Source organism: Leptodactylus fuscus, chromosome 7, assembly GCF_031893055.1.
Source record: "Leptodactylus fuscus isolate aLepFus1 chromosome 7, aLepFus1.hap2, whole genome shotgun sequence".
NCBI lineage: Eukaryota > Metazoa > Chordata > Amphibia > Anura > Leptodactylidae > Leptodactylus > Leptodactylus fuscus.
The window spans coordinates 84,487,147-84,509,489 of record NC_134271.1 but is presented as its reverse complement, the minus strand read 5'-3'; the positions used below and the strand labels follow the sequence as shown (position 1 = coordinate 84,509,489).

Below are 22,343 nucleotides of genomic sequence, written 5' to 3'. Positions count from 1 at the left end.
GTTAGTGATACCATGTTTCCATTTGGTAGAACCCAGGAAGACATGATGCATGCATACAAAGCAGGCTAATCTGTCCCTGTACTGACTGAGCCACAAGCTCTATTAGGGTAGAAATGTTTTTCTTCTCTTACCTCTTCACTTTTTTCTCTCAATAGTACATTTCTTCCCCATTTATCCCCTTCCCGTCGATGTCATTTTTTGATTTTCGTTTTTCGTTGTTGACTCCCCTCCTTCTAAACCCCATAACTTTTTTATTTCTCCGCTCCCAGAGCCATATGAGGTCTTAATTTTTGCGGGACAAATTTTTCTTCATGATGCCACCATTAATTATTCTATATAATGTACTGGGAAGCAGGAAAAAAATTCAGAATGGGGTGGATTTGAAGAAAAAATGCATTTCTGTGACTTTCTTACGGGCTTTGGTTTTACGGCGTTCACTGTGCAGCCAAAATGACATGTCCCCTATATTCTGTGTTTCGGTACGGTTCCAGGGATACCAAATTTATATGGTTTCATTTACATTTTGACCCCTTAAAAAAAATCCAAAACTGTTAAAACATTTTTTTTCTAAAAGTCGCCATATTCCGACGGCCGTAACTTTTTTATACGTAAGTGTACGGGGATAAATAGGGCGTCTTTTTTTGCGGGGCCGGGTGTACTTTTTAGTTCTACCATTTTCGGGAAATGTTATTGCTTTGATCACTTTTTATTCAAATTTTTATCAGAATCAAAACAGTGAAAAAATGGCGGTTTGGCACTTTTGACTATTTTTCCCGCTACGGCGTTTACCGAACAGGAAAAATATTTATATAGATTTGTAGAGCGGGCGATTTTGGACACGGGGATACCTAACATGTATATGTTTCACAGTTTTTAACTACTTTTATATGTGTTCTAGGGAAAGGGGGGTGATTTGAACTTTTAATACTTTTTATATTTTTTTATATTTTTTTTTCACTTTTTTTTTTTTTTGCATTTATTAGACCCCCTAGGGGGTGTTGAACCCCAGGGGGTCTGATCACTAATGCAATGCATTATTGCAAAAAATCATCCTCTCTTTTGCAGGCTGCATAGACCAGCCTGCAAAAGAGACAATTTGCAGACGAGCCTGGGAGCCTTGTACAGGCTCCCGGCTGTCATGGCAACATGACGACGGCCCTGGAGCATGCTCCAGGAGCCGGCGATCCCGGGCAAAATGGCGGCGCCCATGCGCCACCGGGAAAATGGCGCCTCCGGCGCCGGAGGGGTTAATGCCTCCGATCAGTCCGGGGACCGATCGGAGGCATTAGAGCCGGTTGTCTACTGCTTAAAGCAGTAGACACCCGGCGGCTATGGCGGCCGCCATAGTTACAGACCCGACATGCGCCGTACTATGGGTGTTGAAAATGCACGCTCTTGTAATGATGTTCATACTTTAAAAACGATACCGAGACATTTTAAGTCTTACCACAATTGCGATTCAACATTGCTCCGGGTACGAGCTATTGACCAAATACAGATTAATACACGTTCAGGAAATTGGCGTCAAATTCTGGCCCAAAAAGAATGTAAGTGGATATTCCAACTTGACACCGTACACCCTAAGGGCCTTAATGAGTCGATGAGTTTTGCTTCATTTGTTTGATGTATCCATTGGCTATATCAAGGTATTGGTTCTCTGGTCAGCAGTTTATATATATATATATATATATATATATATATATATATATATATATTCCTCATATTATTGTGCATGTACTTTTCACTGCTTCTAATTATTATACCATTATCTACCCACAGTGTTTTTCTACCATCGTATGATATATTCATCTTCTGGATTTGATTCCATATATTATTTATTATTTCTCAATTTATTATTATGATTCATTATTATTCTTTCTTTTTTTGCACTGAGCACTGGCACTTGCTTTTCACTTTATTTTTAATCACTATTATTATATATCTTTGTTTTATGTTTATTGTCATAGTCATGTTTGTCCTTACTTATAATATTGGCCTTTTGGCCTGTATTCACACTGTGCGTTTTTTATGTGAGTCATTGTTTGTCCTTTTTTGTGGTTTCATGTATTCAGTGGCCATTGTCTATGTCTTTATATTCTCAGACATCTAGACATGCTATCCCCATATACCATCTTTCTCTTACGTGTTGTGGTTGGCAATTTACAGTAGATTGCCCGTATCTTCGGCGCGCCACGATATATGCTGCGCATGCGCACTTATTGCTGACCTATTGCTTTGGTCTCCGGCATTTTTGCCGGCAGTGATGCTCTCGCGATGCTTTCTCTCGGCGTCGCGCATGCGCACTTTCTCCGCCTGGAGTTCCCGGCGCTCGTGCCGGCCTTTAGGTTATCGCGATGTTTTTTCTTAAACATCGCGCATGCGCAGTACCTTCGGCTCCCGCTGTACGGCATACACTGCCACCAATGAGTTAGGAGCAGGGGTTGTGGCCAATAATAATCAAATTACCACTATATAACCTAGAGGGGCAGTGAGAAAGTATATCCCCTGACGAAGCCTGAGTAAGGTGAAACGCGCGTCGGGTCCCCAGGTGGCACGGGTAGGCATTGGCTCTCATTATACTTCCACTTGTATTGTATTTCACTTACTTGGTTGGTCACATTATTTCATTAGTTCTCACATGTGTTCTTATTACTCCACTATATGTATTATGTTGTATTCATTGATCACATGTTTAACACTCCATGTTGTTGCCTTTGTATTGAATGTAGCACCTTACCTAGTATAATTATATTGCATATTCCAGCCTTACTATCATATAGTGCCTCCCACCACCTGGTTTTTGTACTTGTCCTTTTTGGGTTATAATCATCCTCCCTTATGTATTGCAATTTTATTATTATTACATACAGCTGTGCTGTTTTTATTTTTTCAATAAAATTATTTAATATTTAAGTGATCCAGTCTGGTATAGACATTGTTTTTTCACATTTCTTTGGATTTTACTTATTAATTTGCCTTTGCATTTTGTGTTTTATATGTCGGGAAGGGGTTAAAGGGGCTCTATCATTGGGGAAAGTCATTTTTAACTAAACATATACTTGCATAGCCTTTAGAAAGGATATTCCTCACATACATTTTGTATCCCCTCAGTTGTTTTTGAATAAGCTTGCTTTTATTCATATGCTAATTAGCCTCCAGCATGCACCCGGAAGTCTCAGTGAGCACTCTCTCTGCTATGTATGAGAACAGGTCATCATCATCATCAGCCTCAGCCTGTGCTGTACACACAGCAGACAGTGCTCTCTGAGACTTCCGAATTCCGACTTTTGAATTAGCCCAATTTTAATGATATGCTAATTATCCAGCACGGAGCAATGGAAGTTCACTGAGCACTGTGTGAAATGTGTACACAGGGGGAGGTGAGAGCAGGGAAGCTGACCATCATCATCAGAAGCCCCCCTGCTCTAACCCCCCCTCCCCCTGTTTACACATATCACACAGTGCTCAGTGAACTTCCAGTGCTCCGTGCTGGATAATTAGCATATCATTAACAGCAGGCTAAGTCAAAAACGGCTGAGAGGATTAACAAATTAAAGGTATGTGTGGAATAGCCTTTCTAAAGGCTATGCAAATATATGCTTAGATAAAAAAATGAGTTTTCCCAATGATAAAATCCCTTTAAAGGCATATTTGCCTACATTTGCTGGCAGCCATCTGGAGCAACAGCGAGTCAGGCTACACTGTTTACCATGAGGATGCGCCCATTTTGAGAAAGCAGTGGTGTACAGGCCATAGAGGCTGAGCATGTGGCTACTATGGTGCTCAGGGGACATGGGGTTTCACCAGAGCTGATTGACCTCCACCCCACTGTCCATTACTGCAGGGGAATCTCCAGCCCGACTTACATGTGTGGGAAGTTCATGGATTACCACAAACACTGATGTATGCAGGAATGTATGGGCGGAGTCTTCTTTTCTGTGGGTTAAGGACCTTTAAGGTCAAAGATCACATCACATGACTTCAAAGGTCCTTAACCAACAGGAACATGAAAACGCCAGGCACACTGTAAATGGAAATGTAAGTAAACACCTGTCCTGTATATAGTCACCTAACACTTTCCCGTCCTATATACAGTCACCTAACACTGCCTCATCCTGTATACAGTCACCTAACACTGCACCATCCTTTATACAGTCACCCAGGGCTGGCATTAGGGGGGTGCAAACTGGGCAATTGCCCAGGGCCCCAACAGTTTAAGGGGCCCCCTGGCATCACCACTGCACCACCATTAGCTGAGCCAGGCTATGAAGGATGGTCCGGACTGTCAGATTGACAATCAGAACGGACGGTGACAGAGCTAGGGCAGCAGCTATGGAGTAGTGATATACCTTTATTTATTTTGTAGTAGCAGCAGCTGCCAGGCAGAGATTCGGAGGAGGGGTTTCCTGGCTGTGTTATTTGTAGCTCCGCCTCCAGCCCCCACAGGGGGCACAGGAGCAGTCCTGACCTGCAACTTACCTACTTAGACTTAGAGTCAGGAGACATTGGCTGTGTGCTCTCTTTCTTATAGTATAATAGTTGGACAATGTGAAATGGCAGCTATTAGCTTTACAGCCAGCGAATACAGGTCAGTCTGCTGCAGCCAGGTGTAACAGATAAAGGGGTTTTCCCCTAAAGCAAGTTATCCCTTAAACATAGAATATGGGATAACTTGCAGGTCAGTGGGGATCATTGAATGGAGCAAAGATATCCCCTCCTGATAATACTCATGTATGGACAAGCACAGTGAGCAGAGGCAGGGGGCGTTCCTCCCCGCTCCACAGTACAGCGCGATAGGCGCCGCGAGGCAGAAGGACGTCTCTGACTGACTGTCAGAAACGCCCTTCTGACCATAGAGCACTACGGTACCGGCACCGTAAGCTCTTCACACCGGGCACAGATCGGGAAAGCCGACAGTGCGCTGAATTCAGCGCACTGTCGGCTTTCTGGCAGTATGTAACACTGCATGTGCCCAAAAGTGGTGAAAGGTCCTCTTTAAACCATGTGTTACTTGTATAGCACCAATATGTTATCTACTTCCGCTAAACTGCCCAATTCACTACCAGATCCATCTTCACTTAAAGACAGGCTGCAGTTCATTGAAGACTAACAAGATCTGCCAAAGATAACAATTTCTAGCACTTTTATAGCATTTTACAAGCACATTTTGTCAGAACTAAGCAGTATAGATGTTAAAAAGCACTAGTATGATAGATATCGTATTATAATTCTACACTAAGACAACTGTGTCTCTCATTCTCACTCGCTCCTCTTCCCCCTTTCTCCACATACTTCTATGAGCTGCAGCCTGTCTTCAGTGAAGGTGGATCTAGCAGTGCACCAAACTGTTCAGCAGCCAGGAAAGAACCTGATAAAAAAGACAGAATTGTCCTTAAAAAGTGGTCCCCATGGCTATCTGTTAAACAGACACTCACATGATAGTAGACTCATACATGTCATAGCCTTCATGATAATTACATTGACCCCCCTGTCTTCAGCTCACTCACATCACATTTGTATGCCCAGCCACAAGATTCCCCTATGGACACAGCAGATAGACTTATCACGAGTTCTCTCCACTTGCAGGTAGTTTTCATATTTTTTCTTCCATACCCCTACACCTTTCACCCTCACCCCCCCCCCCCCCACGATTATTTGTTTTATATGTGTATTGTGGCTTCTCCCTTTTGCATAATTTAACTTAACTTGAGTACTATAATTTGTTATACTTCATTGAATGCAAAGAGAGATAGACTTGGTGATACCTACTGCAACTAATAACAGCTTCCACACCAGTGACACCACAAGCCCAAAACACTGGAACATCCCCAGGGTGCATCTGTGTAGCATCTCCATAATCAGCATTCCGAAGATCTTTAATCCCAAGAAAATCTGTACAAAGAAATAGGAGGAAATGTATAGAGAGAATGTGTTACTATGTACAGCAAATGAATATGCTACATACTAAATGCCATAGTCATAAATGGAGTATTTTACCCAGAAGCATTTAGCTCATTTCATATGCAAAGTTGAAAAATATACATCATCAAAAGTTAATTTGGAAGCAGAAATAGCGGAGCATTGTAATACCATATAAATCCTCTCTTTATATTCACAACTGGCTGCTGTTCCTGAGACCATTTAAAAAGATGTAATTTATAGTAAAGGCTTAAAAGGCAACATTTTAACATGTTAAATAGGTTGGGGATAGTAAAAAATAAATAAATAAATATATACCGTATATATGTATGTATATATATATATATATATATATATATCATATACTCATCTTTCTCCAGTACCTCCCAGTGCAGTCTGGTCCTACCAATCCATTGTTATCTTTTGATGGAAGTCCCTGGGACATCACAGCCGGTGATCAGTTTCATTGTGAGAAGACAATCCAGCAGGATCAGACCACACTCAGAGGACTCCAGAGCACCGGGGACAAGTGATTATATTTTTTTTCACCTCCCCCAGCCTATTTAAAATATAAAAGAATTTCCTGGGCAACCCCTTTAAGGACATGAGGCACTACTGACCTGGGGAGCCAATGTGTATTGGGGCTCCGTGGTATTTCTTCATAGGGTTGGTAGCAATTACTGCCGCCTCCAGCTTGTTCTGTGGAATTGGTCTCATGGTCACCACAAGTTTACAGGAAAACTTGCCTACTCCGTGACATGGAATCACCGTCTGCCGGAGAAACAAAACTGCATAATTTAGAAAAAAAAACACCTATCTTGCTACGCTCTGCCTACCCCAATACGTATTATGAGACATTTTTAAGAAAGGACAAAAAAATAAAAAATAAAAAGGGATTAAAAAAAATGATCCAATTTGACCTCACAGAATATCTTTAAATGAATAAATTTAATAATATTTAAATAACTTCTCACAGTCTAAATCTACATAAATCTATGAATTATGTTGTCAGTGTTATATTTATTTTGTACTGTTACATCCATCATGTTACAAATCAGCTGTGGCAATGCATTGTTTAAAACGGGATCAGCAGAAGCAGGGATAAGTGGAGCCCCGCAGCAGTTCTGGTGCTGGTAGAGCTTGTAGGCGAACAGTACACATTGAGCATGTGATCTACAAGCTAAATACCAATACTTACCCGTCTGCTCCCTGGCACCTCTCACTGCATCCTGCTTCGGGCACACATGACGTCACAACAGTGCGCCCAGACCAGGGACAGACACGGAACTGGGGAGAACAGGTAAGTACCGTATTTTTCGGACTATAAGACGCACCTAGGTTTTAGAGGAGGAAAATAGGGGAAAAAAATTTTGAAGCAAAAAAATGGTAAAATATTTAATATATGGGAGTTGTAGTTTTGCAACAGCTGCAAGGCCACATTAACAGGTGACCCTGCAGCTGTACGGAGATCCATAGAGCGTTTTTTTTTTTTTTGCGTGGCCAGATATACTTTTTAGTTATACCATTTTGGGGAATGTCTATTGCTTAGATCACCTTTTATTTAAATCAGAGGCAAAACGGTGAAGAAAAAAAAAACGCGGCGGTTTGAAAAATATCAGTAGAGCGGGCATTTTCGGACATAGGGATTCCTAATATGTATGTGTTTCCCAGTAATCTTTTACTTTTATATATATTCTAGGGATTCTAGGTAAAGGAGGTGATTTAGAAGTTTTATTTATTTTATTTTTTTAAAGCTTTTTTTCCCCACTATTTTATTGCCCCTTCCCACAGACGGCAATAAAAGTGTATTGCTGTCTATGGGAGATTCTCTACATTACTATTACGGCTGGCCATAGACCAACCGCAATAGTAATATAGCTATGACAGGCCTGGGAGCCTTCAGCTGGCTCCCGGCTGTCACCAAAACAGGTCGGCTCCTGCGACCTCACCATGCAGGAGCCGGCCAGTAAATTTAAAGGTATGGGGGTGTATTCTACACTTTGGGGGAAGGGGGGGTTAAGTTTTAAAGCCCGCAATTAGAATGCATTCTAATTGCGGACATTAGCTTTGGGCCTCCGCGTATAGCGGAGACCCGGTTGCTATGGCAACCGCTCTGCAGCAGAGTGGCCGCCATTATTCTTACAGACCCGGCATCAATCCCTCCCCAGCAATAGAACAGCGGATGCCGGGAAGGGTTTTAGACGCCAATACAGGTTCTGGGGCCTGCAGCATTGCCACGCTCCTGTCGCTGCAGGAAGCCAGCAGCGGCAGGAACATGACGATGCTCCACATTCGGACTATAAGACGCACCCTCATTTTCCCTCCAGATTTTGGGGGGAAAAAGTGCGTCTTATAGTCCGAAAAAGGGGGGCGTGGCCTAGCTATGGCGGTATGAAGTCGCACGCACTGTGAGCTCCTCTCTGGTTTCCCCTCGGGCTGCCCAGCACACCTCTCCAACCGGCTCTCTACTTACCTCCTCATGGGGAAGAACCGCCGTGGACCCTCTCGATCCTCCTCACAGCCGCCGACGATGTCTGCTACAGCCGCGCTGCACTCCTTCTTCTCCGCTCCGGGTGCCGCGCTGTCCGGATCCAAGATGGCGCCCGCTGTGTCTTCACGGCCTGCAGCGATCCCTCCTTCTCCCGACAGCCCGCCTCCTCGCGGCGCCGGCCGTGGCATCGCTCCCTCAGATCACCAGGCTGCTCCTCTGGTTTCCAGCCCCGGCCAGGGCTCAGTGGGGGGTCAGATCCAGGACTCCTACCTCCCCTCATCTGCCGGTGCTCCACAAGATCTTCTAGGAGGTACCTCCCCCTCCCCCCTTGCCTCTTCCTCTGCTATGGACGCTGACTGGCCTCCACTGTCCCCCTCCTCTGCTCAGATGGTTCTCCCTGGGACCTGCAGCACTCCTGTTCTCCCTCCTCAGCCTTCCATGTCTCAGGGCTCTGGATTGGGGTTAGCTTCCCCTAATCCTGCGTCCCCATGGCTACTTGCCGGGCCTCCTCTTCTACATATGTCCACTGGCGGCTCCTCTACTGTACCTCCTAACAACAATGGGGGTGATATGGACACTCCAACCCCCCGCGCCCCTGTGGCCTCTGCTGAAATTTTGAGTTTGGGGGATGCCTTAGGGGAACTACGCCGCCTCTCTGCCACCCTTGGCTCCATACCTACTAAGGCAGACATGGAGGCTTATGTTTTGCGCCTGGAACAATCGTACAAAGCTGAACTGTCTGCTGTCTCATCTTCTGTCCGGCGCCTGGAGAGCCGTGTAACTGCTGTTGAATCTTCTGCCTCCTCCACATCTGAGCAGCTAGCTGTGCAGGACTCTGTTCTTCAGGCTCATGCCCGCCAACTTCAACATTTGTCTGATACTATGGACGATCTGGAGAACCGTAATAGGCGGAACAATATCCGTGTTCGGGGCCTCCCGGAATCTGTCGCTCCTAATCAGCTGGATGGTGTCTTACGATCTGTGTTCAATTCGCTTTTGGGTGTTCCCCTGGATTCTCCCCTGGAACTTGATCGTGCGCATCGATCGCTGGGCCCGCGCACACCCGACTCTGATATTCCCCGGGATGTTATTTGTCGGGTCCACCGTTACCAACTAAAGGAGGCGATCATGCGAAAGGCCAGGGACTCGGCCCAGATTCTTTACAAGGACAGTCCTCTGATGCTCCTCCCGGACCTCTCACGGCTCACCCTGGCTAAACGTCGGGCCCTCAAGCCCCTGTTGGATGTTCTGACTCATCATCGTATTCCATATTCGTGGGGCTTCCCGTTCCGTCTGCAGGTCCGTAGGGAGGGTCGTCTCCTGACTCTCCATCGCCCGGATGAGATTCCTTCCTTCATGCTGGCTTTGGGCTTACCTCCGGTGGATATCTCCAGTTGGCCTTCTTTTTTGGTTAATCCTCCAATTCCTCCGCCGCCGAAAGCTCAACGTAAATCCCGCAGTTCCGGGCGCCCGCGCTCATCTGCCTCCTCCAGCACCCCCGTGGCGCGAAGCCCTCCGTGATTTGGGACTATGGCACTTTTCTTCCTGCTCTTGCCGATATGGACTGACCTCAGCTAGGGGGTCGACTTTTCATGCCAGTAATGGTGCTTCTTTGTATGCACCTGCATTATGACGTATTGTATTTTACTCTTATATTTTGTTCTATTGTTCCATTTCGTTTTTCTTTTCTCTGTTTCTTTCTTTCAAGTCCGGTTGGATTGGTTATGCTATTGTAGATTGCTGTTGTTTCCTTATTTTTGCCCAGGGCCTCCCGGGAAGGGGCGGCACCGTTTTTATAGAAGGCTCGTCTCCTACTGCGTGGTGCGAGTGTGGTGTTTCTCTGTCACCTTTCCCCACTTTTTCTAGGGAGGTGTTACCTCTCCCACGTGGTGGTGGTTTGTTTGTATTGTTTGGCTTTGTCTTCTTTCTTCCTGTTTGTTTTCCTTGTCCTTTTCTGATCTCGTGTCTTCCTCTTGTTCTCCTTTGTCCTTCGTCTTAGGGGTTTGTTGTCGTCTTAGGCATGGCCTCTGTCAACCTGTGTTCATTTAATGCGAGGGGTCTCAATGTCCCTCAGAAACGCAATCAAATTTTATTTCATTTTCATAAATCTCGTTCTCATATTTTGATCCTCCAGGAGACCCACTTCCGGAAGGACCACATTCCTGACATCCGCAATAGGCATTATCCCACATGGTTCCACAGCACCAACCCGTCTTCTAAGTCCAAAGGGGTGTCTATCGCCCTGCATCGCTCGTTGCAGCATGAGGTGATGGATTCGGTTCTTGATCCCGAGGGCAGGTATGTCTTCCTGAAACTACGCATTGGTGGCACAACAGTTACGGTCGCAGGGTGCTATCTTCCCAATCAGCAGCAGATGGTGTACTGTAGGTCTCTCCTGAGCAAATTGGCTGACTTTAGTGATGGGGTGGTCCTCTTGGGGGGAGACTTTAATTTTGTTCTTGACTCGGCAATTGACGCTTCCCCCCCTCGGGCGGTTTGCGCGCCTGCCCAGCTTCGTAAGCTTCGGTCCTCCCTTCATTCCCACCGCCTCGTTGATGTCTGGCGCCTTCTTCACCCGCTAGGTCGAGATTACACTTATCATTCTCCAGCCCACGGTTCGTATGGTCGCCTGGATTTTTTTCTGGTTAGCCACCATGCTTTATCATGGTCCCCATCTGCGCAGATCGGTTCGGTCCTGTGGTCTGACCACGCTCCTGTTTTTCTCTCCCTTGTAATCCCAGGCCTTTCTTCACGTCCCTTTAATTGGCGCCTCAATGACGCCCTTCTCAAAGACGCAACATGCCGGACTGCGATTTCGGACACTATTCGTAATTTTGAGACTGATCATGCGCAGGATCCGACCCCCCTCCCGCTGCGATGGGAAGCTCTTAAATGCGTTCTCCGTGGCGTTTTCATACAGCATGGCTCGCGCCTCAAAAAGTAGCGATCAGCCGGGATAGCCTCCCGTCTTGCCCGCATCCGTTCTTTGGAACTCGAGCATAAGCGGACCTTGGCGTCCTCTACACTCAACGAACTCCTCAATGCGCGGGAAGACCTCCGCTCTTTCCTGGACGAGATTTCTATCCGCCAACGGGACCAGTTAAAAAGACACTTTTATGAACATGCCGACAAATGTAGTCACCTTCTTGCTAGGCGCCTTCATCCCCGCCTCTCGACGACCTATGTCCCATGCATCCGGGACCGCACGGCGCGTTTAGTTCATGATCCCCCCTCCATAGCGGGCGCTTTTCGCGAGTTCTTTCATGATTTGTATAATTTGAAGGGTCATTATGCCGACCTGGACCCGGAGACTGCTCTGACTAAGATAAGGGAATATGTGGCGTCTACTGCCCTCCCTACTTTGGATGCGGATGATAGGTCTGCCCTCGACTCTCCCTTTACCGAGGAGGAGCTGACGGAGGCTATTCAGTCGTCCCCTTTGGGCAAATCCCCGGGCCCGGACGGTTTTACCCCTCGTTTCTTTAAAACTTGCAAGGCTCAGGTTGTCCCCCTCCTCCTTCGTGTGTTTAATAGTCTGGATGCGGATACTCCTTTCGCGAGTCAGTCTCTTTCTGCTTCGATTGTGGTTCTTCCTAAACCGGGTAAGGACCCCCATTGTTGCGCGAGTTATCGCCCTATCTCTCTCCTCAATATTGACATAAAACTTTACGCGAAGCTTCTGGCGAATCGTCTTTCCTCTCTGATGCCTCGCTTGGTCCACACTGATCAGGTGGGGTTCATCCCAGGTCGGGAAGCCAGGGACAACATCTGTAAGACTCTCTTAGTTACGGGTGCCGCTCGCTCCAGGGGTACTCCCTTGTGCCTCTTGTCTATCGACGCCGAGAAGGCGTTCGACCGCGTTCATTGGGACTTTCTGCGCGCCACCCTGGAACAAGTGAATGTTGGCTCCGGTTTCTTGCATAAGGTTCTGTCCCTATACGGCGACGCCTCAGCGCGGGTCCGGGTTAATGGCCTATTGTCTGATCCCTTTTCTGTGCGTAATGGTACTAGACAGGGCTGCCCCTTATCTCCTTTACTTTACGCCCTTGTAATGGAACACCTGGCGGTCGCGCTTCGATCTCGCACAGATGTCTCGGGTCTTCCGCTGGCCCAGTCTCAGGTTCGCCTAGCTCTGTATGCGGACGACTTATTGCTTTATGTTGCTCGGCCGCATGACTCCTTTCCCGCGATCCTTGACGAATTCCGACGATATAGTAATGCCTCTAATTTTAAAGTCAATCTTTCCAAGAGCGAGGCCCTTAACATTTCCCTCGCACAGTCGGAGGTTTTGCAATTGGCTGCTAGTTACCCCTTTAAGTGGCAGCCCTGCTCTATTAAGCATCTGGGTGTTCGGATTCCTGCCGACCCCTCTGCCTTGGTTGAGTTGAATTACCTCCCTCTGCTCGAGAGAACTGCTGTCGATCTGCGGGCGTACGGGTCTCTGGGGTTGTCTTGGTTCGGCCGCATTAATGCTTTAAAAATGGACGTCGTGCCCAGGTTCCTTTACCTTTTCCAAGCCCTTCCGATCCCTGTGTCTAGGCGTTACTTTAAGTCTCTTCAGTCGATGTTTGGTAGATTTGTCTGGGGCTCCTCACGTAGCAGGATTAAATTCCGGACCCTTGCTCGTCGCAAGACTAATGGGGGGGCGGGGCTTCCTGACCCTTTCTTATATTACCGCTTGGCGATCCTGCTCCGCCTCTTCGACTGGCGTTTTCTGGCTCTGGATAAACAATGGGTCTCCATTGAGGCGGAGCTTCTCTCTGCCCATCTTGCCTCTCTTCCGTGGATCCCCTCTCATTTTCGGCCGGCCTTAACTCACGTCTCTCTTCTTTCTTCCCACTTTCTGTCCACTTGGGATTCCGTCTGCTCCTCTCTTTCCCTTGCCAAGGTCCCGGGTCGCCTGACGCCTCTGTTTCGGAATGGTATGTTCCCCCCCGGCCGCACCGCTCATCATTTCCTTTGTTGGTCCATTTTTGACGATGTCCGTCTGGGGTCCGTTGCTGGGTCCTCTGCTCTGCCTCCTCTTAGCCTGTTACAGGCTTCTTCCCCTGACTTTACATTGTCTTGGCTAGAGTACAACCAACTTGCTTCTTTTCTTTGTCGGTTCTCTTTGCAGCCCATCCTCTCTGCTGCCCCAACCGCCTTGGAGTCCGAATTCCTCCGTTCCGGGGTACCGACTAGGGTTCTTTCCACTCTTTATGACATTCTCCTTACGGCTTCTGCCCCCGGTCTTCCCCCCTTTACCAAAGCTTGGGACTCTGATTTGGGCCCCCGTTTGTCTGCTGCTGATTGGGAACGTTCCTTCCTGTTGACTCACAAGCTGCCTTTGCCCTGTAGTGCGCAGGAGAAGAACTATAAAATCTTGTCCCGTTGGTACCGTTGTCCAACCCTCTTGCATCGCATTTTCCCCTCTGTGTCGGACGAGTGTTGGCGCTGTGGTTCAGCTGTGGGCTCCTTCCTCCATATCTGGTGGGACTGCGGAAAGATTCAGGAGTTTTGGTCTTCTGTCTTTTCCCTGTACTCTAAGGTCAGTGGTCGCTCTGTGTCCCCATCCCCTCAACTGGCCCTCCTCTCTCTTATTCCTGGTAAGATTTCTAGGGTCAAAGGTGACTTACTACGCCATTTTCTGACGGCCGCCAGGACGGTCATTCCACGTCATTGGCGTAGCTCGGTGGTTCCCTCCCTGTTGGAGTGGCTCCAGGAATTCCTCCTCATTAGAAGGATGGAGGCTATTGTAGCGGAGGACCTTGTGGATTCGTCTAAATTCGAGACCCTCTGGCGGCCGTGGATTGTGTTTCAAGATTCGACTGAGTTCTCTTCGCTTTTCCCTTAACCCTTTTTTCCGGTGGTTCTCCTTTTGGGGTCTTTAAGTGTCTTTCATTCCACTTTTCTTCTTCTGTCTCGCTCTGTTCCTCTTTTCTGAGTTAGATGTTGTGCTCCTTCCCCTCCTTTCGTTTCCTGTCCTCGTGGTGTCTTGTCTTCCCCTAGTTCTGTGTTGTTCTGGTGCTGCTCCTGGGGCTGTGTTGTGTCTGCAGTTTTTCTCTTTGATTTGATTTGTGCTCTGCTGGCATTTATGCCTCTCGTTTAGCCCATTTAGGGCACTGTTTTGCCGTTTTTTTGTTATTGCACTTGCTTTTGGTTAGTCTTCTTTTTGTTATTTTGTGATATACTGTGTTTGTTTCTTTATTTTGAAAATTTCAATAAAATTCAGTTTACACCTTATAGTCCGAAAAATACGGTAATAACCCAATAATACTATAGGGAGGACCAGTGGCCCCTATAACTATCCCCCATACAGTGGCCACTTCACTGGTCCCGCATACTGTATGCATAGGGAGCAGTGATGGGACTATTATATCGTGTGAGGATAGTGATGGAGGCTAATTTGAAGAAATTAAAAGTATGCCATTTGCAATAAAAATTTCATAAAATGGTTAATTTGCCTTTAATGTAGAAGAGGGCATGTCCTCATGGATGTGTGGTATTATATACTGCTGAAAAGCTGAATGATCGGCCCCCACACATTTTCACGTAACCAAATCCGGCCCTCTTGGCAAAAAGCTTGGACACTCCTGTATTAGATAAACTGCACTCTGTTTCCAAGGATAAACAAAACATCTGGGGATGCAGCTCGCTATAGGTCTGGAGCAAAACATATGACGTAGAAGCTTTAGACTGAATTTCCACTTTACAGCACAGGATTCACACGACAGCCATCTGCAGTGGACAATGGCTACCTGCAATTTGTGTGCCTATTGTGGCCTGAGTGCCCACTGAGATCTGGGTTTCAGACACTTGTGGTTGCCACAGAGCAGAAACGCAGCCTTAAAAATAAACAGTCATAATACAATCTAAAGGTGTTCTCTTTTGTTGCAGACATACATATCGCCAAAATCTGAAAAACATCTAACATACTGAAGCAATCAGTTTATTTTCTGTTTTTCTTGATAGGTCAACTGTAATTACAATACTTTTAACTCAGTTTACACCAGAAGCCAAAATGCTAACACTCATATCCTACAGCACAATCATATTTTTCAATGAAATTCACTAAATTATCCCCTACCTTGAACATGCTAACATTTCGTTCCTGCTCCACATTCCTGACAGGTACTCCCAGTTTTTGCACTGCATTTTCAAAGGAAAAGCTACAACCTAGGTAGAAAGTCACCATATCCTTCATCTGCTCTGAGTAACTCTCCAGATTAACTAGGCTTTCTTTGTAGACTCCATGTTCATATCTTCGATACATAAGACAGTCCGTCCTGCAACATACAGAAGACATTAAACCCAAAAGTGGGCAGACAGGCTCTGATTCTAAGAAATAAATATCATGTACCAGTATACGTTTGTTTGCTGTATACCTTAGTATAGAATAGCACCGTCTACAAGGTAATTACACAGCACAATTAAATATGGTACCGTAAGACCATGGTATGCAGGGGAATAGATTCCAAATCTATCAGAAGCCGCAGGTACCATCAAACAGTGTAGAGAGGAAGAAGAAGATGGATTGGTACCCTGTGGAGTGGCCAGGCCGTGCTACTGCAGGCTCGATCAATGAAAAGTGTATGAAGCCATCTGCTACTGGCTCTGTACACTGCTTAGTCAATAGCTAATTGGTACATGGACTGGGTGTTGACCCACCACCAATCTTATGTTATTGACCTATCCTAAGCATAGGTTGTAAATGTAACCCATGAACTCAAACCTGATACACATCTCCTCCTTGGCACGAGAATCAACCCATGGCCAAAGATTATACTTACTTTTCGATATCATGTATTTTATATTCTAGAATAGGCCATATTCTTTTGTCTGTGCCACAGTTCCCAAAATACTGTCAACACTGTAGTCAGACCATTGCCCAGTTACCACGCCTTGTGCCTCCCTAGTGGTCAAACCCCTCCGCCCCCTCCCCCCCCAATCTCCTGGATGCCCAATAGCTTCTTCCTAACTATCCCCGAGATGGAAACTCTGACACGCACTCATTAGGAGGAATATTTTGCTCTTAATAACTCATCAGCCTCCTCCCAAATTTCTTTCTGGGAATCTCATAAAGCAGTGGTCCGGGACTTGCTCACTCAGGCAGCAGTGCACCATAGATGCACAGAGCAGGCTAAACAATATGAGTTGGAGAACAAGCTATCTCACTTCTTACTATGAAGCCCTTTCTCAGGCCAGAATTAAGCTCAGTCTCTGCTTAAATAAATTAAACTGTTGGATGAAAGTTATGTTGTTCATACCAATGACATTACACTTGAAATAAACCCTCAATCCCACAAGCCTGGAAACTGCATTACTTTTGCAAACCGAGTCATTCTTTTCGCTAACAATTGGGTTATGATAGCGGTGGAATTTAACCCCTTAGCGACCCTTGACGTAACTGTACGTCATGGGTCGCATGGGGATGTATGGAGTGAGCTCACACGCTGAGCTCGCTCCATACACGGCAGATGCCGGCTGTATAATACAGCCAGGACCTGCCAATAACAGCAGCGGTCGGTGCCCGAGCCGATCGCTGCTGTTAACCCTTTACACACTGCGGTCAAACGCGACCGCAGCGTGTAAACAGCGCAGGCGGCATGGGCGCCGCCATGTTTCCCCGATCGCCGCCCTCCTGAACGTCACATGAGGGCGGTGATCGGTTGCTATGACAGCCGGAAGCCTATTGAAGGCTTCCAGGCTTGTCTCTGCCCGAGATCTATTAGACGATGCCAGAGGCATCGTCTAATAGAAGTGCTGGGATTCTGCTATTCACTGCAGTACTGTAGTATTGCAGTGAATAGTATGAGCGATCAGACCCCCTAGGTTTCAAGGTACCTAAGGGGTCTGATCATAAATGTAACAGAAGAAAAAAAAAAGTTTTTAAAAGTATTAAAAAAATAAAAAAAATATAAAAGTTCAAATCACCCCCCTTTCCCTAGATTAGCTATAAAAGTAATTAAAGAACATTAAACATAAACATATTAGGTATCCCCGCGCTCCAAAATGCCTGAACTATTAGAATATTAAAACATTTATCCCGTACTGCGAACGGCGTAGCGGCAAAAAAAATAAAAACAGCCAAAAAGCGTTTTTTTCAACACTTTGCCTCCTATAAAAAAATTGAATAAAAAGTGATCAAACCATCAGATCTTTCCCCAAATGGTATCAATAGAAACGTCATCTTGTCCCGCATAAAAAGACACCACAACCAGCTCCATACATGGAAATATGAAAAAGTTACAGGTGTTAGAACATGACACAAATTTTTTTTTCTATTTTGCAAAGTTTATCATTTTTTTAAAAGTATCAAAACATTTCAAATACTATATAAATTTGGTATCACCGCGTTCGTACTGACACGTAGAACACAGGTAACATGTCATTTGTACCAAACAGTGAACGCTGTAAAAATTAAACCCATAAGAAAATGGCGCAAATGCATTTTTTCTCCAATTGCACCTCATTCTGAATTTTTTTCCAGCTTCCCAGTACATTGCACAGCATATTGAATGATGCCATTACAAAGTACAATTTGTCCCGCAAACAATAAGCCATCATGTGACTCTGTGAACTGAAAAATGAAAAAGTTATGGCTCTTGAAATGTGAGGAGGGAAAAACGAAAATGCGAAACCAAAAAATGGCCTGGTCCTTAAGGGGTTAAAGATTTCCTTTTTTTTTTCACATCAGAGAATTTTTATTGGAAAGAACATACAATGAAAACAACACCATACCTTCCCCAGACTGCAGCAGTGAGCATTAATAATGAAACCAATGCAAATGACAGTAAAAAATAAAACGCAAATCTTCTACTCTTACACATAGTTCTCCAGAATAGTACAAGCAAAACTAGCATTCACGATAGTGTTGTTTTCATTCTAGTCACCACAAATAATTCTAATCGGAAATGCACCAACACAAAATTTTTGTCTTAGGTAAACCTGCTGCATCTCACCATAGGCTCTAATGATTGGATATAGTCTATTAACCAATTCCACTACTGTTGGTGAGCAGGGCTACAGCCATTGTAAGCTTGCATTCACACGACTGTGGTGCAAAAATATATTTGCTTTCCTGTTTGCCACTGTTCTTTTATTTGTTATGTTAAAAATCTCAAAAATTACAGTTGAAAATAATATATTTATTACAGTTTTTTAAAAAAAGTTAAAAATATCTCCTGTCTTGTGAATATAGGGTGAGGCTTACTGGCTTGATATAAAACATCAACAGAAACTATTCATTTCACTCCCTGCCCCTATATGTAGCAAAAAGTATTTTAGATCTTGGGCTATTCTAACAACATATACCCTCTGCACCAGATCAAGGACCACTTCCAAAAAGTTCCCAGAGAGGTGTATTGCACATCATATGCAATAAATAAGCACCGTCCATATTACAACTAGGACATCTAGAGTCTGCTCACAGCCCAATTCTGTGCAAAAATAAGACATTCTGTAGGTTCTATGTAAGAAAAACAATTGCAATAAGCATTGTGACTCACTTATGGATAGGACAGGGACTGCCTCAAGGATCTCCAACTACTGATCCTCTGGGTCAGGCCCCAGATCTGTCTCCAATTTCGACTTGGTAAATTACAGATAATTACGTAAGCGAGAAAATGTTAAATGACTGTCTAGGGTACAGATTAAGCCTCTTGTTCTGCTAGACTGGTAAATCATCTCGAGCACTGCATGGGTTGAGACAGAGAGATGGGTTGTATCTGTCGGAATCATAAGCGCATAGTGCATTTGTAAATACTGATAAAAGGTGTTATGTTTCAGGCTATATGGGGCTAATCTCTACAGCGAATTCTTGATAGTGATGGTTAAAGGAGCTAAGGAGTTTAATCAACCTTAGTATGGTTGGGGTAATCTGCGAGTCTCCTTGGCTTATGGGCACATGGAAACTGCAATCTCCATATGATGCATGCCTATGGGCCCTGTAAGGCTCCTGGGCCCTAGTGCGACTGAACCCTCTGCACCTCCTCATATTGAGTTTGAGAAAGCCGGAGGAGAGAAAGGAGGCTAAGGCCGCTAGGCACTCTGGAACTCAGGACAACAGAGAGGTAAGGTCTGGTCCAGAGAAATATCTTTGAGTGTCATCAGCATAGCAATCGTAATGAAAACCGTGAGAGTTTATGAGATAGCCCAGACCGACAAAGCCCATAAGAAAGTGGCACAAAGGCAGTTTTTCTCTACTTCCACCCCATTCTGAATTTTTTCCCAGCTTCTTAGTACATTGTACAAACTATTAAATGGTACTATTATCATTGTCCTGCAAAAATTATGTCCTTATACAGTTTTGCAAAATGCAAAAATAAAAAAGATATGTTTTTGGAAGGCAGTGGAGTATTTGGCCACGAGCACTGCATGCAGACCAACAAGCATTTACATTATAAAGTATTCTGCTTTGACTTGTTCCCTATGTAGAAGAGGATGCAACTGGGATGCCCTTTACTCCCCCTTCTTGTTATCTTGGCTTTAGTGCCCCCATCAATTATGATATTCAACAATCCTAAAATCTGAGCGAATCACAAATTATGTTCTTGTGAACTGGAACTATTATCATTTCCTGGATCAGAAGGATTTACACTCTTATGATGATATTCTCTCCTATATTTCTTTAGAGCACTCTCAGTCCATGCCCTGGGATGCATTTTGAGAGCAATGCAAACAATATACAGATGTATCAGAGTTAACCCAAACTTATGCAATTGGTTAAATGGCTGCAGCGAGATATATTATCACATAAACAATAAAAACAAATGAAAAGTCATTGGAAAATAGTTTAACCAATTGCAGAAGTTCAGTTTAACTCTATTACAACTGCATCTCCCCTTTCTTTGAAGGGACTCCATTCATAGAGTAGCCACTATATGGATTATCACTGTGTATTCTCCTCATTGCAAAATCTCCATGTATTAGATCCCTGTTCTCCATATCGTAGTTGAGTATCCCCTCAAACACAACCAACACTGATCACCCCACGGGAATGCCAAACCAAACCCATACTCCCTACCCTCCCCATGACTGTCTCTCCAGACGGTCATAGAAACAGCATAATGATCCTTGGCATATATGCAAATATATGGGACGCTCTCTCCATATTTCATGCCTCTGACTCCATTAATGGAAAGAGCTTGATTATTGATACTTCATTTTTTCCTCTATGTACTACTGTATTTTTTGGACTATAAGACGCACTTTTTTCCCCCAAATCTGTGCCGGCATCTAAAACCCTTCCCGGCATCCGCCGGTCTATTGCCGGGGAGGGATTGATGCTGGGTCTGTAAGAGTAATGGCGGCCGCTCTGCTGCTATACGCGGAGGCCCAAAGCTAATGCCCGCAATTAGAATGCATTCTAATTGCGGGCATTAAAACTTAACCCCCCCCTTCCTCCCAAAGTGTAGAATAAACCCCCATACCTTTAAAATTGCAGGCCGGCTCCTACGCGACGAGGTCGCAGTAGTCGACCTGTTCTGGTGACAGCCGGGAGCCAACTGCAAATGAGTTCTCTCGTAGCACTGGGGGCGGGCCCTAGCGCTCAAACAGCACTGGGGGCATCCCCAATGCTGCAAGAGAACTCTCCAGCGCCGCCTCCATCTTCTTCAGGAACGGGTCTTCTTTGCATCTTCTTCCAGGGGTTGGCTTCAAACTTCTAGGCCTCGGGCAAAGCCGACTATGCATGCCCACAGGCCGCAAGAAAATGGCCTGAGGCCTCGAAGTTTGAAGTCAACCCCCCGAAGAAGACATAAAGAAACCTGTTCCTGAAGAAGATGGAGGCCGCGCTGGAGAGTTCTCTGGCAGCATTGGGGACGCCTCCAGTGCTGTTTGAGCGCTGGGGCATACCAGCGAAAACCGGGATTTCTACAGAATGGCGGCGCGGAGAAGACATCTAAAGGTAGGAGACAAATAGCCTTTCTTAAGGCTATTCCTACGTGATAAGCAGAAAAAATTCTGTTTAAATTATAGGATCCCTTTAAGAGACAAGAGTGACAGAGGATTGCTTACCGTATATCGGAGTCACTGCTCAGTGGTGGACATTTCCACTCTCCAACATCGCTGCGGTATAACAGAGGGAGAGGACCGCTATTGGCCTGGCAAAATTTCTCAAAATCATTGGCTAAAGACTTGTGAAGAATCACCACGTTGGCCTGGTTGTACCCTGAAAGATTTACAATAGACACACTCAACCACAGCAAACAACATTGCAAATTACTTTATTTACCAAAAATTACTCCAAAGTACCAGCCACTGGGTGTATTCCTTGTCATTATCTTGGTTTCCATTGCCGTTGTCAAATAAAGACTGTTTCTAGCAGCTGAGACACTGTGAGGGATTACAAAAAATGGGTTGATATCTGGATGTCTCTCTGAGTGCTACTGTGTATTAAAGGGTCTCTATCACTAGATATATGCATTATGAGCTAAAAAGATATGCTGGAATAGCCTTTAAAAAAACTATTCAGGTGCTGCTATTAGTTTGTAAAACAAAAACCTACCCCCCCCCCCCATTTTGTTTTTTACCTTGGAAATTGATATGCAAATGAGCTTGATCGTGAGCGTTGGTTGGACGGTGGGTGTTCCGTGCACCCCTTAGGGGCTGTTCACACGGAGTAACGCGCCGCGCATTGTGCCCCAAATACACGTGTAAAGATACACGTGTACAATCCAGTAAGCCATTGAGTTCAATGGCTTTTTTTTTTCGTATAACGTGCGTAATTTTGCAACAAGCGGCGCGTTACTCCGTGTGAACGGCCCCTAAGCGTCATAGCTTCTGGACGCCCACCACTGCCTCCAAGCCCTCCTCTTCCTGCTTGTTCACCGCCTCCAGCGTCAGCGGTTTCTATTGAAATAACGCGTGTATGCAGTAGCGCTCCCTCCAGCGCGCTACTGCGCACGCTCCAGTGCCATTTTCCCATAGAGAACATTGCGAGCTGGCGCTGGAG

The 22,343-nt window shown here is 45.4% G+C and overlaps 1 protein-coding gene across 1 annotated transcript in view; it reads right to left on the bottom strand.

Annotated features, from left to right (window-relative positions):
* DGLUCY (D-glutamate cyclase) overlaps positions 1 to 22,343 on the bottom strand; it is a 53,624-nt gene that overhangs the window by 11,714 nt on the left and 19,567 nt on the right. The window contains exons 3-6 of the mRNA XM_075282405.1: positions 21,407 to 21,560; positions 15,477 to 15,675; positions 6,540 to 6,690; positions 5,770 to 5,892 (exon numbers count right to left, since the gene is read on the bottom strand). Of these exons, the coding sequence (XP_075138506.1) occupies positions 5,770 to 5,892; positions 6,540 to 6,690; positions 15,477 to 15,675; positions 21,407 to 21,560 (627 nt within the window). The remainder of the gene's footprint in view (positions 1 to 5,769; positions 5,893 to 6,539; positions 6,691 to 15,476; positions 15,676 to 21,406; positions 21,561 to 22,343) is intronic.